The sequence below is a fragment of the Oryzias melastigma genome, linkage group LG9, assembly GCF_002922805.2.
Source record: "Oryzias melastigma strain HK-1 linkage group LG9, ASM292280v2, whole genome shotgun sequence".
NCBI classification, from domain to species: Eukaryota; Metazoa; Chordata; class Actinopteri; order Beloniformes; family Adrianichthyidae; genus Oryzias; species Oryzias melastigma.
Window position 1 is genome coordinate 22,997,065 of NC_050520.1, and position 23,231 is coordinate 23,020,295.

The following is a 23,231-nucleotide window of genomic DNA, read 5'->3' on the forward strand; positions in this document are numbered from 1 at the left end:
TGGATGGACTCACCAAACAGTGACATTTTTTTTTTTTTTTGCTTTTTTTTTTTCTTATTGGATTCCCAGAAGTGCTGAAGGGAACAGACAGTCCCAGAACTGTAAGTCAGAGTCCCAAATCGAACGCAGTGGAAATATCTTCCCTGCAAACCAAAAGAAAATCAACCAGGTGATGTTTCTTTACGGGTTGCTAGGTGTTGGCAGGTTTGTGTGCACATCAAAATCAAATAACCAGGTGAAAGCTTTACCCTCATCCCCTCGATGTCTTAACCAGTTGTCGGGAGAGGCCCTTTAATCCAAAATCTCATTGTTATCAGACAAGGAGGCTAAAGTGAGCAAATCACACAGCCTAATGGTGTTAGGACCTATTTTCCCCCAGACATGGGAGTTGTGTTTATACGCTGGTGTAAGTTTGTGAAAATAACTCAGAGATTTGAAAGTAATCCCCTTGTTTTAGGCTTTAGGTATACACAGACACATGGTTTTTCAGAATCTTGTGTACAAAACTGCAGACTGGGATTGAGGCCAGGCTGCGAGGAGAAATTGATAAATTAGATATGTGGGGCTCTAATGACACGAAGAGCAAAGACATATACTGGTGTGGTATGCAGTGGATTATAAAAGAATAAATGTGGCAGATGGCAAGTGATCATCAGAGTGCAGAGCTGTATCGCCATCCAAACATGAGTTCATCACCTGGATAGGAACAACTGCAGCTATGAACACTATTTTAATGCAGGAAAACCGTTCAAATGTTCAAGTTTTGGTGTATTTACTAGATTTCTAATATGCTTGTTTGGAAAAAAAAATTGAAAGAATACTTAATCTTTCCCCACTAATGATTTATTTTAATCTACACCATAATCTTTCTGATCTCAGTCTGCTTCCCCCATCAGATTACACACGAGACCTCAATCATATTAATTCCCTTGATTTGTGTAATGCCCTAGTCTTGACCTCTATGGTGTCAAATACTCTTGGACCAATCCCACAAATCTCTTTCCGTGAATCCCAACCCGTGACATCTGCCACTGAAAACTGCACCAACATCAATAGTGAGCCTAAGCAGACTGGAACTACTTCAGCCTATATTTAGAGAGCCAGTCCCATTGGGAGGCAGGGGGTTCACTCCTGACTGTGTGCTCAGAGAGACATTTAGACAGCCTGTCCTCATGCATGACCTAATGATGAGGGATGCAGAGCTTGGCCACAGCCCGGAATGCATCACAATACCTTGGCACCGCCTTTCTCAGCACAATTTGAATTCCTATAGAAGGTAATGGTATGATGGTATAATGGTAATGAGAGGGAGAGTTCACAGTTTAGGTTTTTTATGGAGTTTGAGTTGTTTTTGCTGGATTCAGAGCAGTTTAGTCTCAACTGAAAAGCTGCAAAACTATTTTTTCTAAAAGCAAAAAGTCTTCTTGGGTAACGATGAATTACTCATTGCATGAGCTGTGTGGAAAATGAGCCTCTTCCTCAACAAATCCTTACCATGACATTTCCAAACACCACAATTTAAGCCTGTGGCAGAGAAGGAAAAAAGGCGTATACAAACTGTTCATTTCAAAAAGGTAACTGTGGTGTAATTAGAGGGGAGTCGCAAACAACAGCACGAGAATGAAGTGATTATTCTACAATAAAAGGCTGACATCCTTTCACCCACAACTGGGATCAAGACTGTGTTTCTGTCACCGCAGCATCCATCTTCCTGACAACATGAGTGGCTTCTGCTGCAAAGGGCACACAGCGAGAGCCTGCCTCACCTATAACATTTCACGCTCCATCAAGCCCATTAGTCCATTGGATTTCCTAGATCCTCCCTGCAAGTGCTTACGGATATCTTATTGCCAGTTTGGCTCACTCTAATGATTCATCAGCTTGCTAAACATTTGTCCTTCGTTTTTTTAATGTCACAGTCTCTGAAATCCAAACTGAGATGAATAATTCAATGGATCACTCAGAGATTGTTCAGGTTTTCAAAAAATACAGTTTAAAAGTTAATATAGAAGTGAATTGAAATTTAATAGCAATCTTTTTTAAGCCAAAATAACGGAAGGAGCTGCATCAAAACAAACCAATTACTTTTGATCATCTTTTGATCTATTTTAAAAGTGGAATTTTAATTATGATTTAATAAAAAAAAAAAATAGGACATAGTTTCTGCAGAGCGGCAGGAGTTCACTAGAAATTTATCTCTGAATTGTGGGCAGGATCGTTGGCCCAGTCTTCCCCCACTTCCCATCATCCCTATGTTTACACTCTCTCCCACTAGATTACAGCTCCTCACAACTAAACTGTACAACAAAAACGGCGAACAATATTGGAGCTAGATGCTAGCTCTGTTGAGGAAAAACAAGACGTACATGGATCTGTTTGTCTGCAAACTGAAGCATCAGAATAGATTGTGACTTAACGTTGAAGGTTGTCGCGTATAAATAAATACTCAGAATTCCAATTTCAAGATTAATTGTTTTTATATGAGAAAAATACTTCAAGAACATGTTAAAAACACCAAAAACACAACGTTGATCGTAGTGGGTCTTTAAATAACTTACTCTTCTTGCTAAGAAAATGAGATGACATCTAAAAAAAACACTTAAATCAAATTGGCTGTCGGCATTCTATAATAAAAGAAAAGCTTTCTCTCGTGTGCTGCTTAAAGTCTCCACTCTCAGAAGACTTCTCACTGCCAGGACAAAGACTGGAGGAAGGAGCCGGATGGAGAGTGGCATCTGTTTGGGCCTGTCATTTTTCAGAGGAGGAAAAAAAAACTGCAAAGCAATAAAGAAAAGGTCTGACAGTTATATGAGATGAAAAAAAATCTGACTCAAGTTCTTACAAAAAAGGCAAAGTTATTTTTCTCCTGACAGAAGGCGGCTTCACATCTTTTTATCAGATGTGTAGTAAGCCACTTTCTGTGAAGCAAAGAAGAGTTTATAGTTATTAAAAAGCTAAAAAAAACTGACAGAGAGTGAGGATTTTAAGTCCCTGTTGGCTATGAAGGAAAGCTCATCTCACCTGAGTTATGTTGGAACAGGAGAAACTGGCTGAGGTTTTAGCCGTGCAATCCCTTGGTGCAAATTGAATGGTGGAGTCTGTGTGAGGCTCCTGAGCCAGCCAGCCGAAGGAAATAACTCAAAGCTTGTGCAGAAACCGCTCGCTCAGGAGAGAGCTGCAGAAGAAAAGGGGCGCACGAAGGTCGACCTGTCGGCAGCCACGGCCAAGGCGGCGCAGGGGGCGCAAAGGTTAAGCCTATGCTCAAAGATTTAACATGCACAATAGACAGCGCAGTCAGCTGGCATCGTCACCGGAGGCTTTAAGTAGATTATGATGTCTACGCCTCCAGCAATGGAATAACTCAAACCAGTCACAACTTTCTTTATCATCATTTGAGCGTCTGGTTCTCATTAATTTCCTTTGATACAAACGACTGGGTTCAATTTTAAAAGCTGTGAGAGGATTTTCTGGGATGCTGCCAATTTTAGAGTTTTGGAAACTCCGGAATTTTCCGTAAAAACTGACTAATTAGTTGAGTTTTATTGCAGTGTTTGGTTCAGTAACCGCCTTCTAAGGTTAAGGGACAAATTGTTTGTGTAAAGCTTTACTCATGTAAACAGTGTTTGACCTGTGTGAAGAATTAACCCCAAAATGACGCAAATTCACTCACTGTTTGATCACCAAAGCCTAGATTTGATTTCAACAGGATCGTTTCGCAACAATGCAGAGAAAAATATGTTTCTCTATAGTTAAGAACAAGCTTTCACAATACAGACGAGTGGATTCCTCCAAAAACGCTGACCTGTGGCCAAAGCAAGCGATCGAGTTGCCTCAACCCTATGATGCAACTGACAAACGAGGAAAAACGAGAGGAAAATCGATAACCCCAGAACGGCCACAAGCTGAGAGACCACGAAGATGAGATATTGGATATTTTCCTACAAGGTCAGAAGGAGAAAGTAGGTGACTTTTTGTTATTTTTTTATGGAAAACCATCATCAAAACTCTAGTTGGCGGACTTTTCATGTGGAACAAACTGGTCTATTCATCAAAAACCTTGAAGAGAGGAGGAGTTCTCCACTGGGACATGATGAACTCAGAAACCTCTTCAAACCAACGGTGTCATCAACCATTAGTAGCGTGGAGTGGGAAGGAACTCATAGTTTATGTTACATTTATATAGACACTCGTTTGACTCATCATTAAACAGTGAAGTAAAAACAAGACATCGTGAATCAACATTGCTCCACAGCTTGACCTTTGTTGTGTTTATGTGTTGATGTCAGAGTTGTACGTCCTTAAACTTCGATTCTGCAAAAAGATGCAAACGATTGAGTAAATCAGCTGGAGGACTGAACTATTTTTTTTTTTTACTGTAAAGGCTGACACACTGGAAACTGCCAAATTCCCAGCTGGTAAGCACATCTTGGATTTTGGAGGTCACTTTGGATGAAGCCCACTCAAAAATTTTTACTGGAGTAAAGTGCAAGCTTTTTTTGCACTTTAGGGGGAACAAAAGCAACATTTATTATTATTATTATTTTTTTTGGTGATGAAGCCTAAGAAATGATGCAGGTTAAACTTCCCTTTCTTTCAGTAGATTCATAAACAGAACATAAAAGGTTATTTAAATCCCCAAAAGATAAAGAAAACTTCAATATTTTTATTTTACAAGTAAGTAAATTGAATTACTCCAAACCTCTGATAGGAACAAAAACTTTTTTCCATTTCTTTACCTTGTTTTTTTATTTATACATACACATCTTCATTTGTATTTGCTTCTTCATTTTGTGCTTCAAATGTTTCCAACTCTGCACAAAATGTTCTCCCACTTCTTCCAAAATCCACTTCTGTCATCTCTCCAAACGCGTCTCCACGGTCGGTTTGCGCGAGCTGCACCGGATTTGTGCTGCTGCTGCCTCAGCAGAGAGAGCGCACCACAAACAACAATGAGCAAAGAGGAAAAACATCTCACCAGCTTTACAGGGATCCTTGTAGTCGATCGCCTCTGATGTGGCAGTGGGCTCCACATAGTAGCCCGGATCAGCTGCATCTAAGTCTATCGCCAAAATCACGCCGAGACATGAGAAAAGAAACAAACACCTCACCGAGAGATCCATGTTTGTGGTGGGGAGAGACAGCAAAAGGCGAGGGATAAAGGTAAAGGAAGATAGAGGGGGGGACAGAGGGAAAGACAGAAGAGTGAGTGTGAAAGAGGAATGGTGAGAGAGAAAATGGGAGGGTGTTTTTTCTTTTTTCTTTTTTTATTGAGGTGGGGAAGGAGATCGCTGGAGGGCGGGTTTTAAATGCAGCCTCTCTCCCGTGTCGGTTTGGCTCTGGGGGCAGTGATTTCTTTCCTCCAGCTGGAGCTCCGGGTTAGAGCAGAGTGCCTGAGAAACTTTGATGCTACGGCGGCCCCGCTGGGACCCATCCAGCCGGAGATGCTCGCGTTTTTACTGCTCTCATCAGGGGTCACTGAAAAGAGCGTGTAAAGGACAGCAAACACTAAATAAATGTTAGTTCAAGAAAAAAACTTCAACGGAACTTGAGCTATCATCACATTTAGCTAACTATTTTTATTTTTATTTTTATATTTGGCTTTTAACTTTTTTGTCTACCATAAAGTAAAAAATATTACGACAAAAATATTTTTTCAAAGTTTTGCACATTATCTTGGAGTCGTACCCTCTGTAAAAGCTTGTTTACACAAAATTACAGGCAAACTTACTTGATTAGCGCGCCACCTGTTGGTGATTAGGGAGACCTGCATCCACATTCTGTCAAATGTGCAGCCATAGTTGAGGTGCAGATATTCTACCTCAGGGGGGCCAAACTCAATCGCACAGGGGGCCAAAATCCAAAACACAACGTATGCCGCGGGCTGAACGGGATAAACATCTATTGAACAATTTAAAACATTTCTTTAAACTTTAAAACAGTAGCATTGCCTTCAATAGTGTTAGTGGGAGTGCTGTAAGCTGAATTTAGCTGCTGAAGATGCTAGTACTGATAGTTAAAGATGCTGAAATTGATTGCTAGAAACGCTGAAGCTGATAGCTGAAAGCTGAAAATTCTGAAGTTTATAGGTGAAATCACTGAAGCTAATAACTGAAAACGCTGAAGTTGATAACCAGCTAAGTTATTAGGTAAATGCCAAATTAGCCTAAAAAAACCTAGGTTAGCCAAAACAGCTAGCATGTAGCTGAAAAAATAACTTCAATAGCCCGAAAAAAGCCTAAATTAGCCAAAACAGCTAGCATGCAGCTGAAAAAATAACTAAACTTCAATAGCCTAAAAAACTGAAAATAGCCTAAATCAGCCAAAACAGCTAGCATGCAGCTGAAAAAATAGCTAAACTTCAATAGCCTGAAAAACTGGGAAAAGACTAAATTAGCCAAAACAGCTTGCATGTAGCTCAAAAAAATAGCTAAACGTCAATATCCTAAAAAACTGGAAAAAGCCTAAATTAGCCAAAACAGCTAACATGTAGCTGAAATATTAGTTTAACTCCAAATTAGCCTAAAAAAATCTTGTAAATGAAAAATAGTGCAAAAAGCTAGCAAAATGCCAATTAAAAAATAAAAAAATAAACTGTAACTTTTTAACATTATTATGAATAATAAAAATGCAGGAATATTATTCCAGAATAAATCAACTTAAATCGTAAATAACTTAATATTTTACTCTCCATAAAAATATATTTTTCAAAATTATACAAATTCAAAATAAGAGCAAGATAACATCGGGCCATTCATAACAATATAATGAAATGATATGGGGGCGGGATATAACTACCCGGAGGGCCGGATCTGGCCCCTGGGCCTTGACTTTGACACGTGTACCTGCACCTGGTGGTTTTTTACAGATCTGTGGTCAAGTTTTGCAGGAGAACATGCACAGAAAACCTTAATGAACAAAAATAGTAATGAGAGACCCTGCAACCAAAGTAATGCCATACATTTAAAGTTTGGGGGTAAACAGACCAAAGCAGACTCTACAGGCTTATCAGAGAGTGCCTTCAGAATTAGAGAATGGAGAGTATTAAATGTCGGTCATCTGTCCTGACCTTATTCCCATGGTGTCCTTCTGAGATCAGCTTGGATGTCCTGATCTTTCCAGAGAATCCCAACTGCAGCTGACTCCCCACAAATGCTGGGTGTAGAATGTTTGGGCAAAGGACCAACACGAGGATGAAGAGCCAGGCTGTTGTGGCTGTTGTTCTTCTACACACTGCCAAGGCTCCTCATAAACACATTTGTTAAATTGCCATTACATCTCGTTTCTTCAAATTGAATCATCTAATAGAGAATTCATAAGTCAAAGTTGTTTGCCAACTTCAAGGAGGATTTTGCAATTTTCCATTTCCTGGACAGAAACATACACAGCTCTATGCGTCATTCTACAAATGTATGTTTCTTACAAGTTTGACGCCATTTAAAATGCAAACAAAAAGTAACATTTTCTTTTGCCACGAAATGCTCTTTTTGACCGTAAAGAGTTCATTTTAAGTCATAATTATTTTTTTAAAGAAAAATACACTTTTCTATGGCATTTGTTGGCATTGCCATAATTTTGTTATTTTACTGTAATTGTCCTATTTATTTAGCTAATTAAGCAGCTCCTGAACAATTTGTGAAGTTTCGAAAATCATAGTTAATTGTGCATACACTAACTTACTTTTTTGGGGGGTGCATTCAAATTCTTCAGCTGAATCAATATTCTTCAAGTACTTCAAATGTTTTAGCAATTACTTGACATAGCTTCTTTAATGCTTGAACAAACTTCAGCATCTTACGTTCTCAGCACTAATGTGTACATTTTTGTAGAAAATCTAATTTTCTAGAATCATATAATCTGAAAAACAATGTTTCTAGTTTAGAAATTCCCCATACAAAGAGCTATAAGAAACTTTTTAAAATGAAATAACTATTTTTTGTTTTAAAAGTTTTGTAAAAATGCACACATTTAAATTATAAAATACTTAAAAGTAGTTTGTAGTTATCAAATTTTTCCCTCGTTATTTTAACAATGTCAATAATTCTTTGAGTGGTAAAAATAAGATATCCTTTCATGACGTGTAACAGAGATATTGAAAACAATATACCACAATATAAAAACCAAAAAGTTACGTCAAAAAGTTATAATCAGCCTTATTTTGGCTAGACTTCGCTTATTAGAAATTAAAATAGAACCAATAATTAGGACTTGATTAGGACTGATTTGTATCAGATAAAGTTTATTTTTCGCTGAAATTCATGCAAACCAAATAGATTTTTGAGGACTCAAAAAATTTGGTTTTAAGAGACCCATGAGAGGAAATACCAACATCTCATCCACTCGTATCTGGTTGGCATCAGCAAAAATGCTTCCATCTTTTACATACAAATTCTTGTATAAAAAGGAAGATACACATTCCTTATCTTATCTGGTCCCGCTGAAGAATTTAAGACAGGAAATATGCCGGACTCTGTGGGCTGTGTTTATGCTGCCACTGTAAACATGGCCATGTAACAGTTGTGCATGAGTAAGCTACTTTGTAAAACCTGGAAGGAGCCTCTCAGTCTGCTGCAAGGATTGGACACACGGGAACAAGAGTTTGCATCAGTGTTAAGCAAAGCAAGCATCTGCAGGCCAATCACTTTATTGTGAAAAGGAAAACTGTTGACTTGGAGTTTTCTAAAAACACGGAGAACATTTCAACTGTGCAAACACTAGCTCAAACAAAGAAAAAACTAATCCACAGCAGTGTATTTTATTTGGGATATATTTATTTTGACGCAAAAACCAATGGCACTTCATGATGGATTTCCAATATAGTTTAATTTTTTTCTTGTCAGTGATGTTCAGACAGCAGTGAAGCTCAGCAAGAAAGAAATTTCTTCAAGTTATATCTTTCTTTTGCAACTGGCATACACATACAGTCTAGAAATGCAATGTCGTGCTCCAAATCTGCTCTAGAGAGGCTACCAGACCTGCAGTTAGTTTGCAAAAGTGTAGCAAACTAACTAACTAACAAAAAAAAAAAAAAAAAAAGACACCCATTCACAGGAAACTTCACATTAGCACTGGATTAGTGGACGAGAAAACAATATTGTAAAGGAAACAACTGGGCTGGCTGGGTACACAACCCTGTGGTACACCAGTGCTCAAGATTTATGAAGGTTTATCAGTCCTAAAACAGGTTAACAGTGGTTTGTTAGTCCAAAAGTTCAACAGAGTCACTGGATAGACCTCAAGGGCACCACGGATTGACTCTTCCTCATGTTTTTTCCATCTTTCAGGAAGTCCCAGCAGCATCGGATGTCAGTTGTACCTCTCACATGGAAACAGTGAGGCCAAGAATTTCACTGCTGCACAAAAGCATAACAACATGTTAAGAAACAAAGCCTTGTGTATTTAATCTTTAACAGCAGGCAGACATATTATTGGAAGCAGTAAAACGTAAACAGAAATAGACTAAGAGGGAACTTATCAAGGACACATTTTACTATTATAGCTTCAAATTAAAAATGAATCATATTTTATCTCCCAAAAAAAAAAAGTTTCGCTACTGTTGCACCTGTTGTTTAGCATTGTAGCTCTAAAATGCATGGTAGTCTAAAGATATAATAAACATTAATTAAAATTATGCTCTCTGTCTTGTAACTAGCTTTGGACTACACTGTCTGCACAATTAATTAAACAACTATAACATAACATTTCAAGACGTTGTCACTGGGTTGCCAGTAACAACAACCCTGAGATCCTTAAAAATCTTTCTAATATGAGTTGGAGCTGCAGTTGAAATGAAGCAACTAAAGCTTCAATTTTACTGAAAAATATATTCTGCATAATTTCACTTTTTTTAATTTATACCATTGAACTTGTGTTGCAACAGGAAAAAATATATTTTTTTAAGTTGAAGTTTGGGAACTTCTGATGGCCACAGATAAATACTTCTTTTGGAACCTTGTTAGGTTATGGGTCAAACTTGGCATCATTGTCCTGTTGGAAGGTGTGATGCCCAAGTTTCAGATCTACATAGAGTGAATAACATTTTCTCTTGGAATTTATCTTATTAGCTGTGTGAATTCTTCTTGAATCCTTCCTTTTTTATGCCCAAAGTAAACCTAGTCAGTAGATTGTGTTGCTTTCCAGTGTGGAGCTCAAATTTTGTCACAACTGTCAAGTATTTCACTTTATTTTTGATGACCCACCTCCTCAGGAAGTAGCATTTCTGATTTGTTCACTGTTCCTTTAACTTTAAACCTATAAACCATGCTGATAACTGCAATAAATGTTTGCATAACTGCAATAAATGTTCGCATTTTTTTATTTTAAATACCCCCTTATAGCCGAATGGAAAATGTTGAAATTCTAAACCAACACTAAAGTAGATGAGTTGAATCAAAAGTTGATGCACTTGATGCAATTGCATTTGAAAACTGTAAAATTAATAAATATTATATTTAAAATTTGTTTATTCCTAATGATGTGGCAACAAAAATACACATTGACAATCTGGATTGAATCTTTTGGATTGCAGCTGCATTTAGACCGGTTTAAAAATAAAAGTCAGGACAAACTGTAGTGTTGCCAACCTGCTGCAGATAAGAATGTAGGAATAAAAAAGGCTTAAGTGTACCGGTGTCCTGCATGACACACCTTGGGGTCAGCTGCTTGAGCTGCAGTCACCGTTTCCCCAGCTTGGCTGAGAGATCCTGCCCTACTTGGCTGTGCTCCTCGAAGGGTCACGGTTATAGAGGTCGGCACTTTTTGCCCTCCTAACAACACACAAACAAAGAGGCTCAACAAGAACAAGCCTTCCATCCTGGCTCTCAATAGCATTTGGTCATGCCACAAAGTCTTCTGAAGTATTCATGGAATATTTGGCAGATCAAGTTAGGGTGTTGGACAGCATGTATGATAAATTGGAGGCTAAAAATGACAAAACACACAAAACAAACCAAAGGAAGAATGAAAGCATGAGTTTGATTTCAGTCTTTATTGTAAGAACAGAAAGAGAACTTGGATAATGCCCTTGTGTCAGTGTTATCGGATTTCCAACATGACCCTCCAGGAAGCCAGGATTCGTCTCCATGGGTATTAATAGCACATGAACTGCATGTTACTTGATGAAGAGGCAAATAAAACAAACATGATGACACTACAACGAATGAGTGTGACGTTTAAAGCAGATTAGAGGAAATCTTGCAGATTTTTGGCAAATCTTTCAATTATTACACTTAAAAACGACTTTTCATTATGAAACATTTTTTTTTACATTTAAACTTCAACTTTGAACTTTTACAAGAACCTCATTAACAAGCCGGAATGAGAAGCAAACGTCTTTGCTGCAGATCTCCAGCTGCACACCTGACTTTCCGCTCACATCGTTCAGGCAAACTCTCTTCACGTCCACAAGGCCGTCCTCTACCTTCTGTTTGGGCAGAACTCTTTTTCCTGGTCTAAAGATGTCCTGAACTGTTTCCAAAATTAAGGATAATGAACCCTGAGCTTTCAACGAGGTCGTCGTGTTTTGGCAGTTCGACACATACCGCTGGTCTGATTGGTGATGTGCGCCAAGCCAGGCAAGCTGCTTGCCAGTTTGGCCAGGCCGCCGTTGGTGAGCAGCTGATGGATGGCAGTAGTTTTAGCCACTCCTCCTGCGGTGGTCACGGGTACAGCCCGCAGCAGAGTGCTGCCGCTGGCGCTGACGGAGCTCAGGACCGGACCCTGACTCTTACTACAAACTGCCTAGAATCAAAGAAGAAGAAGAAAAAAAGTTAAAGAACTTGCATCGAATCAATGCAGCAAATGTTGCAGTTATCTTAACCTTGGTGAACCCACAGGGTCAAATTTGGTCAATTTTCTTTTGAACTGCTGCTACCCAAAATGAACAAACAAACAAAATGTTAAATAGACTTAAAAAGCCCAGAAGAAAATTGTTCTTTGATTCTCCACGGTTGAAGGTCACTCTCTTATAGGGTCTTAAAGGGAAAAAACAAATTCTGCTTTTTGCAGAGAACGAGTCTGAAATAAAATTTGATTTAAAAGTAGGAGAAATTGATTTAAATGTTGCAAAAATGTGGTATTCAGACCTTTTAAACTTGTAAACATTGTGAAAAGATCGCCCCCGTGTACCTGAGTGCTGCTTGAGTCTGGTGCTATGGAGGGCAGGCTAGAACTTTTGGTGACTATCTCCTGAAGATTGAAACTTAGACCTTGTAGAAGACTGCTGGCGGAAGTTGCTAGAGAAAAACATATAAAACAAAAGTCAAACAACAACTCAATAGAGCTTATATTTGGATAAATCAACACCCAGAAATGTTGGCACGCACAACACAAACGCACAATAGGACAGCCGAGTTAAACGGATAATGTTTGAATCAATCATGGGAAGCGATGGTGCAAGAGGTGATCAATGATTTGTTTATTGAATGAGAAATGCTGTTCTCATCCAATACTCCTAAATGTCACTCAGTCAGACAGGAAGAGCAGTTTTATTTGTTGAAGCTGCTCAGATTACTTGCACAGCAGAGCACAAATGAGCGTGCAAAGCAGGACAAAACAGAGGTACCTTGGGCAGCAGTTGGAGCTTGCACCTGGACGGGTGTGGAGGACCCCGACATCATGCAAGGCTGCACACTGTTGAATGAACTGGAGCCTGGGGACAGGGCACCAGACACCTCTGAGAGGCTACCAGACCTGCAGTGACACACAACCACCAGTCTATAGAGGAGCCACCCCCAGCAAGTGCTGTTTAGACACCACTCAGCTCCCAAACTCTGAAGTACCACTATCATCAATCCCTCTGCACCGCACACCTTTCTCATCAATCGAGTGGGAGTGAAGGTGGGTGTATGTTTGGAGTGTTCTACACTAAAGGTGCCAGTGATCGCCTGTGCCGGGAAACATACCGCTGGCCGGTCAGAAGTCCAGACAGCTCCTTGGCACCAGCAACGGTCTGTCCCACTGCCACCGTTAAAGGCTTCCCAGAGACACCAACTGGAAAAGATAAGAAAAAAACAAGAAAATGTGTTATTTTTTTAACAGAATTGCTACAAATCAGAAACCACGACACTATCCAAACCCTACCAACCGTTGAGTCAATCAATCCATCTACAGAAAAAGGCATAAAGTTTAGCAGTTACTCTGGTCGTTCTAACAAAAACAGACACATTTTGATTCGGTCAAAACAAACAATTTAAGTATGTTTTAAACTAGAGACATCGCCCATAACAAAAAACTAAATCTGTCTCTGTTCTTGATGGAGATTTTAGAAAGCGATATTCTGGGATGAGTGTTTAGCTTTAGTTAAATACAGTTAGTGAGGGGAAAAAAGTAAACAATCAAAGCCCAGAATGCAAACAAGGCACAACAGTTTGAGAACCAACAATCTTTTCATCTTATCTCATTGATTTTCAGGAAACTTTTTGGCTAATAGGCCATGTCAGTGTTAATTCTTACTCACAAATAAACTGATTTTGTTTAGGCGTTAATAGTTTTTAAGAAATAAAGCCGAAACCAACGACTTTAAGAAAAATGAGCATGTTCTCACAGCAGCGGGGTTGTTAGTGCTGTGCTATTACTCATTGCACTGCAGCAATAACATATGAATCAAATACATGACAGATTTTTTTTTATTTTTTTACAGATACATAAATAATCACAAAAATGCAATGATAAATTAATTTTGTGCAGCTATTTGACAGAGAATTAAAGGCTGATTATAGTGTTAAAATGTTAATAAAGATGTGTATTAATGAATTACTGCTGGTAATAAACGCACATATTTTCAAAGATACCTGATAGAGGCTAACAACAGAATAACAAAAACAAAACAGTTTTACTTCATGGTGCAAATGTGCACATAACTGCATTATAATTTGGCTTTTTTAACCTCCACAGAGCCAATATGTGACTGGAATTTCCTTTTATTTGCTGCAAAAACAAAGAACTTAGCTCAACATGTCAGAGTAAAAAAGGTAAAAATAATTGTAACCAACACTGCAAATAACTAACTAACTAAAAAAAAAGCTCTTCTGAATCCAAAGAGACTGTGCAGGAGAGTTCCACAAAACTTGTTGATTTTTTTATGAATTATTTTAAAACCAGGGCTGCACAATATGAGCAAAACTGAAGACGTGTGATATTAGTGATAAATATTGTGACAACTTGCTATACATGCACAAATAGCAAAACAAAAAAGACAACCAACACATAATTTCCTTTTCACGGCAACATTTTTATTCAATTACATTGGAGGAGGGCCTCTGATAAAAAGTCTTCATTCATTTGGTTACATTTATAAAGAGTTCTATTTAAATTGTTAAATATTTCAAGCTGCCATAAGATTGTTTGAGCACGTTTAAATATTCAAGTTAACCATTTATCCAAATGTATGTTGTTTTGCAATGTGTATTTTTTATTCTGGGTATTTAGTTAAAAATGTAAAAATGTAAAAACATCCAGAACAACACAAACCAATGAGAAATAAAATAAAAAATAATAATAATGGAATAAAAAAACACAAAATAAAAAAAAAGGCTCTATTAGAGTGAAATAAAAAAATACATGTTTGAAAAGGAGATAGGGAATGTTTATTTAAGCCTATCTCTGCATCTACTTTCATATATTTGTTCATAATATTCCACATAATTGAATTTTCTCTTTTTTTACAATCAATATTTCAAAGTAAATAATTAGATTTTTCACAGGCTAATATCGCAATAACAATAAAATTGCAATTTATTGTGGAGGCCTATTTAAAACTATAATTTAACTACTTTATTATTTATATTACTGTGTAGTGATCAAAGCTATTTAGCTATTCCACCCATTTATAAATTCTGTTCAAACTCACAGTCTGCGTTTAGCTACCATGACACCTAAAATAATGTCTGGGCCAAAACAATATTAAATAGAATATAATAAAACTTTAATGATCCCACAATGCACACGTTTTTTTGAATTTTGTAAAGAGGAATCCTAGTTACAAAAAGAAACATGTTTGGTATCAGCTTTAGCAGATTAGCTTACAGTCCATATTATTGGATATACTAGGGATGACTACCTTCAGCAGGGTTGATGCTACCTCCTGCAGAGTCACTTTGGGAAACAATGGTGACCTTAATCTTTGCTCTCTTGGACGCTTTGCTCAGTGTGGGACTGGGTGTCTGTCTCCTCTTTCCATGTGTCCGCAGTTCATCTCTGTCCAAGCTCTCCATCTGATCGCTGGTTACAGGCACTGCACCACAAGAAACAACATATAAAGGCAAGGAAAGAAGCCCTAAAGTCATGGGAGGCTAAAATTTTCTGGTCCTAGTAATATCCTAGCACGCTCTTTAAATGTGATCCATTAATCTAAACATGTAACAAAAGGTACTGTTGAGATAAATCCTTTCACATTAAGATTTCACGTTGAACTAAATGGATGGAAACAGAAATGAGAGAAAAAAAGGGACAAAGTCATATAGAAGGAAGGAAGAGGGATAGATACTTACCAAAAATACAAGGAGGGGTGCCCGGAGGAAGATTTTTCCTCACAAGCATGTTTTGTTTCATAAAAGCAGCAAACTGAGCTGGAATGAATCGTAACAAAAAGCCAGAAAGGAAAGTTGTAGAAGAGGAGACAAGAGGATGAAAGGAAAGTATTTCAGTCACCCTCCATCTCACCCTATCATATGTCGAGACGCGATTCGTAAAACTCAAAAGGAACAATCATTTGAGCATTTCCACACACCACCCCGTATGCTCAGCTTGCAGCATTTGGGCAACATAGAGTTGATGTCGAAGCAAATGAGTCTAACACGGTTACACAGAGAAATGAGGTAAATGTCGGCTGTTGACACACAGGTAGGAGGAGTCACTGCACAGGTGGAGCTGAATGAGAATGCGGACGCAGGTGCAGACTCACCTTGAGCCTGCTTGTGAGACAGCACTGTGCCCGAGCGCTGCATGTGAGTCTTGAGGAGCTGTGTGGCTGTGATCAGACTGGACTTCTGTGCTGGAGACAGTCCAGAACTCTTGGGTTTGGGACTTGATGTGGGACTGCTGCAGACACTAGACAGATCCTGAAAACAAATACATCTGATGAGTTTACATTTACTGCCAATCGACTCTTTACTGCTGCCACAGAATCTGCTGGTTAATTGAAATAATAAACATGTGTTAATAATTAGAAAAATGATCAAAAAAAGAGGCAAAAAGATAATTCAAAGAATCCCTCTTTATTCTCAAGCAAGAAATGGGAGGGTCTACGATTATAATAGTATATATTTTCAGCAAGAAGAGCTTCTTAAAAAAAGGAGTAACAGGTCTGTGAGGAATAGATTTCTTCCTTGTTTGTCAGAATACAATTTTTTCCTAAATTTATTTAAATAAATTATTTTTAAAAATCATAAAAAAAGAGATTTCCTTGATCATTTTTTGCTTTCTACCTCTCACAGTTAAACATTACACACCTCTCCTCTTTTTAGGCAGAGAGACTTGAAGAATCAGCGAGTGACAGTTTTTTACTTGATGGATTGGAGCATTTTTTTAAGTGTCTGTCAATACTTATGGATTTTAACTTGGTCATGAACTGGATTTGCTTACGTGAAAAAACAAGAATATTAGCAATTTTCAGCTAAACTAAATTAGAATTTGTAAGATCCTGAACAAAGAGTCTTGTGATTTGTCAGAACGCATAACTCTTCTTTTAGAGAGGGTTACTGAGGGGGACCAATTTAAGAACCCAAGCCTTTCCCTATTTGGTAAACTAGGTTTAAAGTTGTTAATTTTTCTATTATAATCTTGACACAAACTTGTTGGAATGTGGACTTTATGTAGTTCCCTATTTAAAAAGAAAAACAAAACAAAAAATATTTGGATTCATAATGGAATTACTTAATAAAATCTTAACAATTAAGGGTGGATCCTGTTTTTGGAAACTTAAATTATTGAAAATGTCACAACTTTAAAGATGTATAAACTTACGATCAGGAAAGTTAACTCGCTTAACTTAATTATGAATGTCAATACCAACTAAAAACACTGAGTTGTAGAAAAATATGTCTACTATTTCATTACCAATCAGGAGCTTTTAATGCATTACGTTTGAAGGTTATAAAGTGAAATCACATTAGCATATTTTAATTTAAAAAAAATCACGAATATTCTTTTAATTGTTGCATAAATTGACCATTAAATTGCTGAGATTTATTCAGTGGGACAGAAATTAAGATTTTCTAACCTCAGAACCCGACGGGGAAATGGGAACTCTAAGAGCCGGGGAGGAAGGCCGTCCTCTCTCCATGTCAAAAGGCAGCTCCCGCCTGGGCCGCTTCTTCTTCTCTGTGTCCAAGTCCCTCATCTCTCCCGTTCCATGCCCATGACCTTCTGACCGGGTTAAAACACCGGAGAGGAAGTCGGCTATCTCATCCTGAAAACACAGGAGAAAAGTTTACATTACCTTTTTCAAAACTTACAACAGAAGATAAAAAGAGTTCAGAAAAACACCAGAGTGCTTTCAGCTATAATAACCTGAATGCAGCGGTCCACCATGGTTTGTGTAAGACCTTCAGACTTCATCTTTGCTGAGTTGATTCTGTGAAGATTTTCATAAATATGAATAAAAAAGACTGGCCCAAAACATCTAATACGATGCCATACTTCACATTATCATGCAAGAAGTTTACCAACCTGAGGTTGTCATCTGCTCCTCCCACCACCACCATGCTGTTGTCTGCCCTCAGCTTCTCTCTAAACTCCTCCATGCTTTCTGCGTTGCACTGCAGAGCATGCTGTCCAATCACAAACAACACAGGAGTCTTCATGTCCAGCAGTGGGTCGTCCACATCCTGTGATTCAGAGACAGCACATCAAACAAGAAACCAAACATTTTACAGAATCATATTATAATAGCAAAAGCTTCTCGTACTGTTGACATAAAGATCAGCTATCAGGATAGAAGAAAAAACAGCAGAAGAGGAAACAAAGCAACAAAAACCATAAACCAAATGAGATAAGTCATTTAAGCTTTACCCCTCTAACTCCATTGACTGTCATCAGAGGAAATCCCAGACAAACCACAGCAGTCAGGTATTCCATCAGAGAAACCTGAAATGTAACAGCAACAAATTAAAAGTCATTCAAAGATTTAATGAATTCTTATATTGAATTACAGCAAGTCTTACATGACAAGCAATGAGAGCGCCGGCGTTCCAGCCAACCAAGACGATGGGCTTGTGAGGGAAGTGACTGTGAACCTGTTGGAAAAAGTTGCAGCAAAATGGAACAAAAATCATTCCAGATGTCACTTTTACTTTGACTTCACTGATATTTGGGGTTGGAAAAACTTGAATGTTTGTTATTGAATAATCTTAAAGCCTTTAAGGTAAATCTGAGAAAGTAACACAACATTAAAAAAATAATAATACACCAAGGTTTTTTCATTCTGCTTATTAAAAACAAACAGCTGAGCAGCAAATACATCATAGAATGCCCTACCTCCATGACCTTGGCCCTTACAGTCCCTAGCATGTGCTCCAAACACTGAGTGATGCTAATACTGGCTCCACTGTTCACGTGAGTGTGCACTGGGATCACCTAGAGAACAGAAACATACGTTGTTGACCCAGCAAATGGAACTAATAATCATAATATCACAAATACTTCAATGATTATTAGACCTTTCCCAAGCAGGAGAGCTGTGACTGCCAGAACCTCATCCGCCGCGTTGTGGCGAGAGCCGGATTAGACGGGCTTGATGGTGCAATAAGGATGAGAGGAGATCCTGGAAGCTTACTCTGAAAACAATCAAAAACAGACAGGGATACAGATTGTGCAATCAGAATTTGCTGAGGCAAACACAAAAGCTGTGTAATGCTAATGTCCCGTCAGGAACGGAAGAGGGAGGCTTTTACCGGCTTGTTTTGAGAGAGAACCCCAACAGCCGGATCCCAAGGACGTTTCAGTAGCAGAGACAGAGCCTCTGCACTCGGAGCTCCAGTCTTCGCAGTCGGAAGTAACATTCTGTCTATTAACGACGGCAGCTTCACATGTGTAGAAAGAATGTAATGTTAGGATGTAATTCCATCAAAACTCTTGTTTTTTTGGTTCAGTCATTGAGATCATACCTTGCTTTTGAGAGTCTGCAGCACATCTAGGTAGGCAGAGAGCATCGGCAAGCTCAAAGATTCAATCAAAGTGGTGTGTAGCCACTGCGTCAATTTGGTGTCCCAGTTCATAGTGGCGAGTGCATGTCGAACCTTCCTGGCACACTTGTCCACAGCGATCCTTCTTAAAATTGGTTCATTAGAAGCCTAAGAGACAAGGGTAACATTAATAATATGCATTTGATTTCTTTAAAAAATATATATATTAGCAGAAATTCTGTCCTTTAATTTAGGTCCTACTCTCATCTACAACTGAAATAAGCATGTATTAATAATTGCCAAGTCTATAATAAACAAACACTACACCAGCTTTTGGATTTGCAACTTTAAATAGGCAAACAAAAAATTAATTAGGAAAGAACGAAACAAGGAGAGGAAGCTTCATCAAATACATTACATCTTCATTGGCGAGACGTGCTAATCTTTCAGCTTGTAGAGCTTTCAGGACTTTGTTGAACAATTTGTTTTGTGCCACCGACCATCCTGTCCTGAAATACCACAAAACATAACCTCAAATTGAAGTCACTGCAACTGATGTTCACAAAGGTTTTATGAGATTTTAATTATTTTTTTACTTGTTTATGTGCTCCTCCCAGTCATCCGGGGGCGGGGGGCTCTCAGCAACGGTTCGAGCAAACAGAACATGTCGCTCACACTCCTTCATCACACTAAGAGCTTTATGGTTATCATACAGAGGAACAGGGGTGGGTGTAACTGTCTCCACGTCTATCAGGGAATCAGAGTCTCTGCAAAAACAGAAAAAATAGTAAAACATAAAAATAGTTGCCTGATGTTGCAAAGAGAACATTCAAACTCACGGTGCTGGCTCCGGCTGGCGACGAGGGGCAACAAAAAGCGTTCTCGTGGGGCGTGCGCTGCTGGCATCTGGGTGAGCATTCCACGGTTTGGCATAGCTGTGGTCCAGAAACACCAAATCCAGCTCTCTTTCATGAGCAGAGAGCTGAAAAAGCAAGGATGTGCTCATCTTGCGCGCTGACGTCTGCAACTCCTTGTCCACTCGATGCATCCTCTTCCCGGGCCCTGAAGGGCCCAAAGAATAAATCTGCAACTTATCTGGAGTCAGAGAAAATGGACAGAAGAAAGACAATTTTGTTTTACCCTCAGCACAGAGACATGTTCTTATTTCCCTTCTACAGAAAACTTGTACTTAACAAAGTGGTTGCAAATTGAGGTTTTACTAGTTTTGATCACCCACATTAGATGCATGAAACTTGTTTATATTTTTTGCTTTGGAGATTTATATTCTTTGATCCTGGTAGTGTTCAAAACTAAAGTAAATACATTGTTGTACAAGATTCCGAGCTTGCGCCATCAGGCTAAATCGCCAGGATTTATATTTAAATAATGAATGTTTAACTTAAGTATCTGTGGTCTGAGCTCATAAACTAAATACTGTCTGACTTACAAACAAGCTCAAGCTGTGGGTAGCCAGAAATTAGTTTATGCATAGAGATTTGTTCATAGCAAACATCTGTCCCATGTGCACTTAAATTTAAAATACTTCAAACTTATATAATAAGCACAAACATATCGACTAAAACGTTGAACTTACGAACTTCCCAAATTTACCTAAAGTGTAAAGAAGTATTCGTCGCAGCAGACTTAGCTAGCATGCTAACATTGATTAGCACAGCTAGCTAGCTGACAGATAGACAATGGCGTTATCGCTTTTTTTCACATTACCTGTTCCTTCGACTATTCCATGTTGCCCAATTGAGTCTGAATTTATTTATAATAGAATCAAAATAATAAAATAAGCTGATATTGGTTAGCAAACGAGAGCGTAGGTTGTCAACAAAATATTATAGGCGTGAGTAAGTAAAGCCCTCACTTCCTCCTGTTGTGTGGTTTGTTGCCAAGTTCGCCTCCTTATCCTTCTTTTTGGAAAGCGTGAAAGAAACGTCGTGGCATGGCTCTATTTCACCGAAACTGGCAACCCAGCAAATGTGGCGCCTCAATGTGAGCCTCGCAAAATACGAACTGGATTTTCAAATGATGGATTGGGTTCATAACTAATACCAATATGAACAATTTAAATTATTTCTGCAGTTTTGTTTGGATACATCATGCAGTACACCACGTTATAGCCCACTTTAGATTGTTTAAGTATCTACATATGATAATAATAATAATAATAATAATAATAATGATAATGATAATAATACAAGGTCACCGCTAAAAATACATAGATTATTAGAAACGTTTTGAACTAAAATATATAAGTCCGTTGTGTCATATGACTTAATCACAAATTATTGACTCAGAATTAAACTTCTTAAAATTCGATTTTAATTATTATGAATCATTATTAACATTATTTCTAGGGTCAGGACATTCCATTAAGAAATGGCTATATATATGGTACTTTTTTATGTTAGGTCTTCTTGTATTAAAACCATGTATATCAACCGCTTTTAATGTCCTAAATGAAGCACAGGTGCAACTGTAAAGTACCAATCTGGTTATTACAAAGTTTTCTTTCAGAATCATAACACTAACAAGTGATATCCAGGGTCATCCTGCTTATCAGAGCAGGATAACACCTGTCCAGGCAAGGAAACGTCAGTTTACGTTTGATTTCCATAGACAAACATTTCAAAGATACTCCTGTCATTTTAGGGGGCTAAGTCTACTGAAGTCAAATATTAGCTCTGTTAGTTCAAAAGGTTAATGACATCAACACAAGTCTTTTCAGAATGAAAGTGAAGGATAACACGTTTTATTACCCTCAGTTTTTCAAAAACCAGATGTTGAGTTGTGCAAAATAAACTCTTAACCAGTTAATAATTTGCAAAGTGGTGACCTTTAATTGACCTTTTATGTCACTGCTTCTTTATTGTACTGACCACATAACAGAAACCATGTTCTTACATTTCATGATAGTGTTTCTTCAATACTTTTTTATCTTAAGTATGTAGCATGTATTAGATTTAAGGATATTCAACAAAATGCATGGTAAGGGTTCGAAATTTGTCTGCAACTTATTTGAAAAAGGTGATTTTGTTCAGATCTCCCTCTCTTTCCCAGGTGACCCACCAATCCTAAACCCAGTGGAAATTCTCAAATTTAATGAAAACGCCGCCCCCAAGAAGAAATTCCATTCTCTCTGTTATGCACAACTAATGGTATCGAACCCTCTGACGAGTGAGAAATCTTGGTATCATTGGGAGGCAAACTAGGGATTGAACTTGATGTCAAAACTTGGTCAAATGCTTATGTGTCTGAAATTAAACATTAAAAGTACATGTAACAAACTCAGGGAAAACAAACATCCAATCTTTACACAGGATTCAATGTACTCCACAGGTTTTGCATAGGATTCAACCACAACCTTCACCTCTCTTTATAAAGTAGGAGAGTGCCAAAATATCAATACTGCGATATATCGCAATATTTGGTCCTGCAATTGATTCTCAATGGGTTCTTGCCAAGTATCGATATTTTATACTCGTTTGAAGAGGCTGTAAAACATTATACTCGCCATCCTTTGGTGAGACGTCCTTTGGAGGTAGACAGGGGTTGTGCGTTGCTAGACTAGCTGTTTTGTGCACCAATGTGTGTCTGGCAGCTACTTGAATTATATAATTTTTGTTCTGTTGTTTGCAACAATTTTGCACTAAGTAGTGGCACTGGTGTTCATGGTTACTATTGTGAGCACAGAATTTTTACAAACAATTCAAATTTAATTGGTGTCAAGGATTGTCAAAGACATAGTATTACTGATTTGGACAAAAGAGTCTATTTGTTGCACAAAATAAGACACAAGTTGTCTATTATGATTGTGTTCAAGGTAATATATATTTTTTTCTTTCCCCCCAAAATTTGTGTTCTTCTGAGTAATGTGAGTTATTAGAGATGATTTTTCACCAGTTATCGCAGTATCGCGATATCGTGAACCTTGTATCACATATCACATCATATTGTGAGGTACCCAGTAATCTCCAGCCCTAGTATAAAGTGTAAATAAAACCATAGTAACTTATTATCATTGTGTTTGGCAGTATCAAGTGATCTCTAGGTCTTGGCAAAATGTTGCTTTAGAGCTCATCTAGATTTTTCATAGATATTTTT

General features: G+C 38.0%; 2 protein-coding genes across 10 annotated transcripts in view; both read right to left on the minus strand.

Moving 5' to 3' along the window:
- bmp1a (bone morphogenetic protein 1a) overlaps window positions 1-5,624 on the minus strand; it is a 36,556-nt gene extending 30,932 nt beyond the window's left edge. Inside the window, exon 1 of one of the 2 annotated variants that reach the window (XM_036213604.1) lies at window positions 4,976-5,624. In XM_036213604.1, the coding sequence (XP_036069497.1) occupies window positions 4,976-5,120 (145 nt within the window). In that variant the 5' untranslated portion in view covers window positions 5,121-5,624. The remainder of the gene's footprint in view (window positions 1-4,975) is intronic. The other variant, XM_024275534.2, reaches the window with a different exon arrangement.
- A 3,124-nt stretch (window positions 5,625-8,748) lies between these two features.
- On the minus strand, window positions 8,749-21,103 carry kansl3 (KAT8 regulatory NSL complex subunit 3). Of its 8 annotated transcripts, none has more exons than XM_024275539.2 (22): window positions 20,992-21,103; window positions 19,958-20,180; window positions 19,715-19,885; window positions 19,537-19,627; window positions 19,101-19,286; window positions 18,888-19,016; window positions 18,654-18,770; window positions 18,472-18,570; window positions 18,159-18,230; window positions 18,007-18,081; window positions 17,665-17,822; window positions 17,506-17,569; window positions 17,216-17,404; window positions 15,899-16,055; window positions 15,486-15,563; window positions 15,056-15,229; window positions 12,900-12,987; window positions 12,560-12,687; window positions 12,124-12,230; window positions 11,538-11,736; window positions 10,645-10,763; window positions 8,749-9,350 (listed from the first exon to the last, which is right to left on the minus strand). In XM_024275539.2, exons 2-22 carry the CDS (start codon window positions 20,164-20,166, stop codon window positions 9,345-9,347), a joined length of 2,616 nt encoding a protein of 871 aa, XP_024131307.1. In that variant the 5' UTR covers window positions 20,167-20,180; window positions 20,992-21,103; the 3' UTR covers window positions 8,749-9,344. The 8 variants fall into 8 exon arrangements, with proteins under 8 accessions (XP_024131307.1, XP_024131305.1, XP_024131306.1 ...); XM_024275537.2 differs by having other exon boundaries at window positions 19,958-20,213; XM_024275538.2 differs by lacking the exon at window positions 20,992-21,103 and adding an exon at window positions 20,844-20,985.
- Between the last annotated feature and the right edge of the window lie 2,128 nt (window positions 21,104-23,231).

Bases quoted from the DNA above. Each gene is read 5' to 3' on its own strand.
- kansl3 (XM_024275539.2), bottom strand. From the start codon at position 20,166: ATGCATCGAGTGGACAAGGAGTTGCAGACGTCAGCGCGCAAGATGAGC. The intron at 19,287-19,536 runs GTAATGTATTTG...CTTGTCTCTTAG, and splicing joins CACGTCTCGCCAATGAAGAT to GCTTCTAATGAACCAATTTT. The intron at 18,082-18,158 runs GTAAGACTTGCT...GTTACATTTCAG, and splicing joins GCGCTCTCATTGCTTGTCAT to GTTTCTCTGATGGAATACCT.